At 33.6% G+C, this 10,354-nt stretch overlaps 1 protein-coding gene across 1 annotated transcript; it reads right to left on the reverse strand.

The window, feature by feature from the left end:
• Positions 1–8,460: 8,460 nt before the first annotated feature.
• LOC107913135 (methylesterase 10) lies at positions 8,461–9,669 on the reverse strand. Its single transcript, XM_016841605.2, has 3 exons — positions 9,174–9,669; positions 8,944–9,081; positions 8,461–8,857 (listed from the first exon to the last, which is right to left on the reverse strand). Exons 1-3 carry the CDS (start codon positions 9,540–9,542, stop codon positions 8,579–8,581), a joined length of 786 nt encoding a protein of 261 aa, XP_016697094.1. The 5' UTR covers positions 9,543–9,669; the 3' UTR covers positions 8,461–8,578.
• Positions 9,670–10,354: the final 685 nt, after the last annotated feature.

Genomic DNA, 10,354 nt, shown 5'->3' on the forward strand with positions numbered 1-10,354 from the left:
ATAATTTGGACCTCGATGGTCCATTTGAAGGACAATATGATTTATTATGTATGGTTTTGGATATGAATAGTAAATGTTATGAATTATTTGTATTTGTTCTGTAAATTTCGGTAATGCTCCGTAACTCTGATCTGGCGATGGATATAGGTTAGGGGTGTTACATGGTGGGTTATTTGTAAGGATGAAATTAAAGGGGGAATGAGCTTTGATGCTCAGTATGAGTCCATTCACAACAAAATCAATGCGACACTCATTAGGACACATTTATTAACAATGCACAGAATAATCAAGAATAGCAATTCAGTTCATAATATCGATTTTTTCAAATGCAACCATCACTGATATATCAGAAATCACAATAATAGTTTTCAGGATAGTCAAATCATTAGAATTGCCACAATAATCATATTTCATGCATATATAGACATATATATAGATTCACCCTTATGTATCATAACATAATTTTTAGATTTGTATGCATATGATTTAAATGATGCCATACAGATTCAGGTTTTAAACAGAATAATTTCTACTCCACCACTACACAACATAGTAGGAGTTCTCCAGAACTCATTTACCTTTACTCCACGTAGTGGAAAAACCACTACTAGTTCGTAGATAATAACTGCAATTTAGTTGTGGACACACAGTGAGTCCTCATGGTTGGAATTCATTTTTGGCTGTGGGTTCATAGCAAAATTCCTGCAGATAAAACCTACTTTTTGGTTATAGATTCCACAACATAAACCCATCATTGGAATCGGTCTTTGTTTATGGATAAACTCGTCATTGGAATCAGTCTTTGTCTATGGATTCACAATAATACCCACAGATGGAATCTTCCATTTGGCTGTGAATACAAATCATTTTTCAGATAAGAACTACGGCATGGTTATGCTCTGCACTTGTCATTTTTTTTGCAGATATACTACTTGATCTTCCTCTGTAACGCCCCAAAATTTTAGAATTAATTGTGAGAATCTACAGTAATTCAATTTTTGTATCTCTGGTTATGTGCTCTGCTTTTGTGTTTAGGGTTTGAAGTTTGAGTTTCATTATTAAAAGTTTTGTTTTTTCAAAACAACCATTATCCATGTGTTACGTAGTTAAGTGCAATTCTGTGTAAATTTGTGTCAAGAATGAGCCTGTTGGTTTACTAGTTAAGCATCTGTCTGTATTTTGTCTGGTATCGAGTTCGAATCTCATCGTACGCGTTAGGAGAAATTTTTTGCTTGTTGCCGAAAAATTGGATGGTGGTTAAGACAAAATCTTAAACGTTTGTTCTTTGGCTTTCTTGACATGCTATTCTTCCTCTTCTTTCATTTTTATATATTTTTCATTGATTTCTTTTTCTTTGTGCTTCTTCAATTCCTCTTCTTAATTGTGTTTGGCAAATGAGTAGCAGAATTAGTGAGAACCTTAATTGATTGGAAGATTTCTGTGTAACTTCTGTCAGAATCCTTCAATTTCTACGAAGTTTCATTAGTTTCTGTTGCATTACCAATTGGGAATTTTTGATTTGTTCTTCATAAAATTTCAGATAATTAGTTGTTTTTCTTCCTTAGGCATGAGAATGGAGGGAAGTGATCATACACGAGTTGTGTCAATTTACTATTGTCAAATTGATAATAAGAGCTCGTCGTCGAAAGTTAACGTCTAAGTTTTGACATGTTTGCTTGAGTGTTAATGTACATTGATTCATGTTTATAGTTGTTAATTGGTTTTGGAATGGTTAAATTAGGTTCCGGGATCTCTCCGTGTTGTCTCTACTTCAAAGTCTTTTCAGGAGTGTGCCGAAAACCCTATTTTTTGTGAATTTTGGTCGCTAGAAAACATGACTGTCGACGCCACACAACCAGGCACACGGGTATGTGTCCAGGCCGTATGCGGCCATATTAGTGTAGGGTTCACACGGGCAATGGACACGAGTGTGTGGCTAGGCAGTGTAACTCACTGTTCATTGTCTTGGGGCCACCAAGGAAGGACATAGACGTGTGCCTAGGCCGTGTAACTCTCTATTTGTGATTTAGGACCACACGGATAGGAACATGGGCGTGTGCCCAGGCTGTGTGAGGCACACGGGCAAGGACACCAGCATATGTCCAGGCCATGCAACTCATTGTTTATGTTCTATAACCACACGGGCATAGGACAAAGGCATGTGTCCAAGCCGTGTGAACCACACGGGCAAGGACATGGGCGTGTGTCCAGGCCATGTGGCATATAAATCAGGTCCGAATCTTGTTTCTCTGAGGCTATGTGTGTAATGGCCTAAATTCAAGATTATCGGAACAGTGGTTTCGTAACCACAAATCTGATTTAAAGAGAAATTTATTTTAATATTTTTGCATGAATATTGATATGATAGGAAAATCGTATGAAAATATCGATAGAAAAATTTTACCGATTTAGTGGTTAGTTAGAAAAAGAAATTATTGAAGAAATTGGGTAAAAACAAGGTATCGAGACCTCGATCTCATAAAATCGAGTCAAAAATATTTTTATGAATGTTTATGAAATGTTAGTAATATGGTATTAAAATTTCGTTAGAAAATTTTAATGTTTGGGTAGTCAATTAAGTGAAAATGACTAAATTGAAAAAGGTGTAAAAGTTACTAGAAGGATTAAATAGCTCAATTGTTAAATGAGGAGGGACATAAATTAAAAATAAGCCCAAAAGGAGATATTTTGGTCGGCATAAACTAAGAAAAAATAGGAGAATTGGTGAAATAAGGGTAAAATGGGAAAATAACAAATTTTACTAACATAAAAATGGGACCAAATTGGAATATCTAGAATTCTCTTTATTTTTCTGCATTCTCCTCAGCCAAAAACATCCTAAGGGTTTATTCAAGCTAGTTTTTCATAATTTTTGCACCAAGTGAGTTAATCCTTGCCTTTTTCTTGTAATTTTTGTGTTTCTAAGACTTTTACAACTATGTCCTATTACTAAATTCATTAGTTTTTTATTTTATGAATGAAATTGAAAGTTGCTATGAATATGTGCTAGAATTTTATGATGAGATAGCATGAAATTGAATATTTAATTTGTTTCTGAGATGATTTTATTAGGTAATTTCAATAGAAATTTATTTGTAGGACGTAATTGTGAAAAAATTTGGAATTAAAATCTAATGCTAAAATTCTGATTTCCAAAGGATATAAAATAGTTTACAGTGATGGGATAAAGTGTTAATTGAGAAAAATCAGCTCAATTGAGAGGTTAATTGAGCAGGGATGAAATTATCATTTATTGAAAGCTTAGGGAAAAATGGTAATTAACATCATGCACTAAAACAGTTTTGGACAGCAGCAGTAGTCTAACTTTGAAAAATCACCAAAAATTTTAGAGATCGAATTAGAGAATGAATAAAATATGAAATTAAATCTTATTGAGTCTAGTTTCTTATAAAAGAAATGATGTAAGCAATGAAATTGTAAATCATGATATATAATAGATTTTGTGAGACAATGTCAGAATGAATTTGGGGTCCCCTGTTCCAACTTTGGAAAATCAACAAAAATTGGATAAAAATAATTACGGGCTTAAATTTATATGTTTAAAATTCTTAATGAGTCTATTTTCAAAATAAACAAGCGAGAGCATCATCCGAATTCTGTATAATAAGATAATTAATTTTTAGTAAAGAGGGGTCAGAACTGGCGAACAGTGAAATAAGGGAAACTTTAAAGAATAAACTGTTCTTATTGGATAAACCAAAAATTCTGAAAATTTTATGGTAGGAGATATGTGAGTCTAGTTTTAGAGAAAATTATAGGATCTTAATTTGGTGTTCCGTAGCTCAAGATATAAATAATTTAGTGACTATGATTCAATGAGACAGCTTTGAATGCACTATAAATAATAATGGAATTATAGAGAATGTTACATATGAACATGAAATGTATTAGATTAATGATTAAATTTATTTATTTAGATCCAAAAAATTCAAATACGAAGCTAGATCGAGGAAAAGAAAAAGTTCGGGATTAGTAGATTTTTGTTTACGAACAAGTATTGAGGTAAGTTCGTGTAACTTGAATTATATTCTTAAATGCCTGAAATGTTTGTTATTGATGTGAATATGATTTGAATGTTCATTATATGAAAATTGATGAAACATTAATATATTTAATAAAAAAGGGAAGAAATCCTGGTTGAATGGAAGGAAAATTCGATGGATCTCTGAAAAGGAATTGACGGTAAAAAGGATCTAGCCCGGACGGGTGATCCTATTCTGATATAGTCCTCCCAAAGAATATGTGGAAAATGGATTTAGCCTAGACGGGTAATCCGAATTAGGGTCTAAATTTAGCTTGGACTGGTAATTCAGATCGAAGCTCATTAGAGTAATTGTTGTTGTAGGGGATTTAGCCTGGACTGGTAATCCCGACAATACTCTATGAGTTTATATTACAGGGGATTTAGCCTGGACTAGTAATCCCGCTGTAAGGATGAGGTTCGCGGGAGTGTGCTCTCTAAAATGGAAATGTGCATACATGAATATGAATTGACAGACCCGGAATTGTACACTAAAGTGTACCTCTAAAAATCCATCGAAATTCCTAGAAATTCAATGAGATAAATATGGAAAAATAACAAGGGAATGAAAATCATGGAATTGATGAGCTCATCAATCTTGGTATATATATTATTGATACATGAAAATTATTGAACTAACTTGAATGTTGAGTTTGTGCATGTTAAGGGAATAATGCATTGAATGGATGTATGAATGTTTATTTCATTGTATTGAAAATATTAGGTAAGTATAATTCTTGTTACGTGAGCTTACTAAGCACAAAGTGCTTACCTGTTTCCTTTTCCTCTGTGTTGTAATGTTAAGAGCTCGGAGGTTGGATTTGGTCGGAGACGCATCACACTATCAACCTCAAGATCTCAGTATATAAAGAAACTTTATTTTGGAAATCAATGGCATGTATAAGCTAGTAAAGTAAATGTTAATGTGAAAAGAATGTATGGTTAACCATTAGTATGGCTAACAAATTTTGATTTTGGTATGTGATGAGGTTATCTTATGAATATGTTAAATCTATCTTGAAAATATGTTGAAATGGATTGGTTGTGTTGGATTGTATCGGTTTAAAAATTGCAGGGAAGATCAGATATTTATAAAGGGGTTATATTGAGTTCATAAAAAAAGACTTTGGGATTTGGCAAAAAATTTCTTATGGTTTCGATTTATTCCCGATTTGGTCCTGATGTATGTTTTGGGCTTCGGAGGCCCAACCAAGGGACGTCGTGACATGTTTCGAAAAATAAATAGTATTTAACTCGTAATAATGGAAAATTAATTTGGTAAAATTTGGTAATGTCTCATACCCTATTCCGGCAACGAATACAGGTAGGGGGTATTACAATGTGTGTGGTCGACATTGATTTTGACCTCCTCAAAGTATGAATGATATGAATTCAATTGTATGAGGGCTCTCTAATGCTCTATGATTGACATATGTATAACTTAACTGTATTTGTACTGTGATAGCTATTTTTTATATTGAACTGCTCTTTGTAAATATGGATAGTTGTATATTGCATATGTATGGGTTGGGATATTGTGAAGAAAGAAATACCCTGCTTTGAACTATTGGCTAAGCCACAATGTGGATAACTCTGAATCTGACACTTTGATGTATTCTGAATTGGCAACCAAGCTGCGACTCTGTAAACGTTTCAGACAAACACTATACGGTATGTAGGGTTGGATGGGCATTGAACGCCCTTAATGGTGTGTTGGGATGGTTGAAGATGGTGTGTAGTGGTTGGGGGTAGGAAAACTTGCATATAAAATTGATTTGCTCTGTAAATAAAATTGAATTGCTTCTTCTTCTGTAAAAAAACTACTCTGTATCTAAACTGGAGTGACTTCTGTTGCTTATTTGAATCTTAGGATTCGAGAATAACTTTTCAATTCTATTTTATTTGATTGAATTTCCTTTATACAATGAGTTCATAACTCACTTTGTTATTGATTGGATTTCAAGTTGTTCTCAGACTTGAACGGGTCGGTGTCGTGAGAGCTCGGTCAAGCTTTTATCGTTTTTCTATATACTACTATTAGGAAATTTCATTTTTTAAGATATTATGAAGTTTGGAAATATTTTATATTTAGTTCATTGTTGTGATTGGATGTTATGTAGTAAATGATTCATCCTGACTGCGTTATAAATGCGGTGTTCTTAGTATCATTGATGTAACTCTCTAGACTTGGTATAGACGTCTAGGCAGGATTAGGGTGTTACATCCTCTGTACATTTAATAAGCTAACATATGGCAAATCAATAGTAAAATCCACTTTTCATGTATTCAATTTGACAATAATATAGGGCATGTCATTCGTACAATCGCAAGTATATAGATACAAAAGTAACATATACTATACATAATTCATACAAATATTCATAACAAAAAATAAATACCATATTAAATTGATCAATCTTGGATTCTAGTATATCTCATATCATCAGAGACCTATTTGTATAATTTAATTCACTAAAAATAGTTCGAAACCTATTTAGAGACATATCTGATCAAAACATAAAATTCTGGTCAAATTTATAAATTCTAGGTTTTAGGGGACATATGATTGTGTAATCAGACCGTGTGAGAAGCCTTGGGCCATGTGGAAGGGGTACACAACCATGTGGCTAGGCCGTATGAGAGATTGTGGCCGTGTGACATTTGAAAATTCAACCTATAGGGGTGACATGGTTGTGTGGTAAATCATGTGGGGGATCCTAGGCCGTGTGAAAGGCGTAATCCTAGGGTTTTAGGGGTGGCTTGGCTGTGTATGGGACCGTGTAGTCCACATGAGCAGCTCACATGCCTGTGTGGTATGCTGTGTAATTTGGGATAGGTTCGATTTTGCCTCGAGTTTCCCATAAAAAACACACACCTGACTTCTGGGGTTTCGCACGATAATCCTCACATCCAAGTTTGGCTCTGGATACCTACAACGGGTCTTTCGATAGTCAAATACGTAAGAATTAATATCAACTTTCAAGATTTATTGAAATCATCAAGATTTTCAAGAAAGATTCGTAAAATATTGTTTTATTGATCTTGAAATTGTTTAGAATAAATACTCTATAGATATTCAAGATCTAATTGTCAAGGTTTGGAATGGTCTTACTGATCTTGGTACGTTAGAGATGAAATTAATGGCGTTACGCTAAATTGGTACGAATAACGGATTGAACGGGACTCTGTTTCAAACTCAGGATCAAAATAAAATTTCTAGCAATATTAAGAAAATAATTGGAAAGGGGAAGATGTAGAAGAATAATAGAAGAAATAGGGAAAACAATTCTTGTTTAGGTTGAAAAAGAAAACCAAAATTCTAATATGATTAGAAATGGAATTAAATGGCTAGGTTAAGCAAAATTTAGAAGGCTGATTTGGCAAATAAACCATTTTGCCGAAATTTAAAAAAAATGGAAGAAAATTAGCATGATTTGAACCTAAGTGCAAAGGGAAAATGTGCCAAGGCCTTACCCTTTGGGCTATTTGTGCATACTTAATCATTTTCTACCACATTTAATATATATGTTAGCTTGATTTTATTCCTTAGTTTCTGAAAATTAAAAGAGGAAAAATGATTAGAGAGGGGCTTGAATCTTAACTCTCTAGGGAGTTTACTGAGCTCTCTACCACCTAAACTAAAGCTTGTTTCTTGATGATTTTATTAATTCTAATCCTATGATTTTTGGGATGTTACAGGTTTAATTTATTTTTTTACACCTCCTCTCTGTCTTTCATAGGACTGCAAAAGTCGTGGATCTAAAATGACCCACAATATGTTTTGCTTGCAAGAAATATCTAAATTAGTTAGGTCAATCTCTGCGAGTCACCCCTACTCCCTATATTGAGAATTTATATCCTATTTAAGCGTAGTATTTCTATTTTTGGTGGATTCAACACCCACTATTAATTCGGGCAAAACTTTTATAATAATATAGGTAAGGGATAAACTGTAAAACTAATTTAACCAAATATATAAATTTTAAATATAATTATAATAATTAAGAAAAAAAACAATTAACCTAATTTTTTTATGATGTTTAATTTTAACCCATTTCAATCTTTTAAGTCGAAAGAAAAAGGGCTCAAGTATGCTTAAAACTCAGGTACTTTTGGTCATTGCAAAATAACAATACCATATGAAATAAAGACAAAATTGTATGAGAAAGATAAGCCCGCGACGGTTGTAGTTGATGGTATGGGTTCATTGACTTGGTGGTGTTACGAGGATGGCTCACTCGTCAAATCAAGTGGCCACCTTATCACTCCATTGCAGCTTGGTGCCAATGGAAAGATTAATGGGCTCCTTAACCTGTCTGAAATGCCGCACTATAATTTAAATCACGCGCAACGTAATGTCCCCATCCATTTACGTACGACAAAACAACCGAAATATCCATGGGTATAATCGTTAAGTGTGATATGAAAACTGATCACGTGTCATGATTATAGATATGGGAGATATCAGTATCTTATAATGGAAATAAGCAATAACCATAAATGGGAATAAATAATTAAAACATAAAAGAGTAATATTCAAGAGAAATTGTCTCCGATGTCTTGTAAAAGCCGGTAAAGCTCATGGGGCTTGGAAAGCATGACCATATGGCCGGCTTCACTAATGACCTTCACATCTTTGGGCGAGTTTTGAATCATCAGCTGTTGAAACTCTTCCATCATCACTTTATCTCCTTCTAATTTAATGAAAACTCGATCCACGGACCCGAACTTTTCTTCTGTCAACAAATTCCCCGACACCAAATCTTCCACGAACAGCCCGCTTGGTCTCACCAACATTTTCCCCAACTCCAAATCCTGTAAGCTCTAACATCATTATCACATACAAGTTCTTGAAACTATATATATAGCCTTTATTAAGATCATGAATTATGTTAACTTGCCTCTAATGGGCAGTGTTGATAAGCTATAGCCTTCATGAAGTTTGGACCAAAGAGAGCTGACGTTGGCGGCTTGTCCAGGCCATTACCAAAAGTGAACTCACAATCCATCAAAAACTCCACTTTAGTCCTTTTGAAGTACTAAATCAACAAAACAAAAGGAAAATTACCTTGCTATATTGATCATATACAGTTAAATTAGCAATAACTAATTAGTAGGGTAGGATCGATACTTCTTGTATGAGTGTCCCTGGTGGAGAGCTATGATGAGGCATATATGCTGCGATAAAAACTGCAACCGAAATTTTCTTGGGAAACCTTTCCATGGCTAGAGAAATGCATAGACCGGCGTAGCTGTGACCCACAAGAATGACCTTCCGATCTTGTTCATCAGGAAGAGAAGCAAAGAAATCCATCAATGGCTGCAAGTAATCTGAGAAAGAAGTAACCTCTTCCAGCCGCTTTGGATCAACCCCGGAAGCACCAAGGTCCAAGGCCGTGACTTGATGACCAGCCGTTTTAAGGAGATTCACTACCTTGTACCAACACCAAGCTCCATGGCAGCTTCCATGGATTAATACAAAATGCTGTTTTCTCTCCATTTCTAGTCTCTTGTTAGTGTGTGGTGTTTACCATTAATGCATTTCTTCCTTTAAATGGACTTCTGGTATCGCATAGGCATATCTATCTATACTTATAATAAGCCCTATTAGGCTGGTGTTTAGAGGCGGAGGCCTAGGGCGGGCTTAGCCCTTAAAATTTTGGGAAATTTTTATTTTTTTCTAAAAATTTTAATTAGACCCTCAAATTTTTTAAATTTCTCATTAATTTCACAAAAAATTAATTAGAGCCCTCAATTTTTTTTTTAAAAAATTCTCATTAAATCCTAAAATCTTTGAAAACTTTACTAGGCCCCTAAAATTTAGTCTCAAGATCCATTAATTAGTGTTATGAGTCAATCGAACATCAATTCAATTGCAAAATTATTAAATTCTCTTTAATATACAAAGTAACAGATACTAATACGAAGGGTGTTTCTGTATTTTTTTTATTTTTAATAAATATTACTATAATGAGATTTGAACTTGTGACACATGACACATGTTTTAAACTTTTAACTTACTTTTTTAACCAAGATCTCACTTGGTTTTAATATAAATTTGTATGGATATATTTTTCACATATTTATTTTTTACCATATATTGTGGGCATGTCATAATCTAATATAATTTAAAGATTTCGTCAACCAAATGTAAGTTTGAATCCTGACCAAAATTATAAAATTTTGAGGTTAAAGTTAAAAATTTTGGATTAAAAAAAGTTGGATTAAATTATTAATTTTTATAAAGGGACATAATGTAAATTTTATATTTAATTAAGGACTTTGGATTGATTATATATAAAAAAAAGTTTG

Source organism: Gossypium hirsutum, chromosome D11 (assembly GCF_007990345.1).
Source record: "Gossypium hirsutum isolate 1008001.06 chromosome D11, Gossypium_hirsutum_v2.1, whole genome shotgun sequence".
NCBI lineage: Eukaryota > Viridiplantae > Streptophyta > Magnoliopsida > Malvales > Malvaceae > Gossypium > Gossypium hirsutum.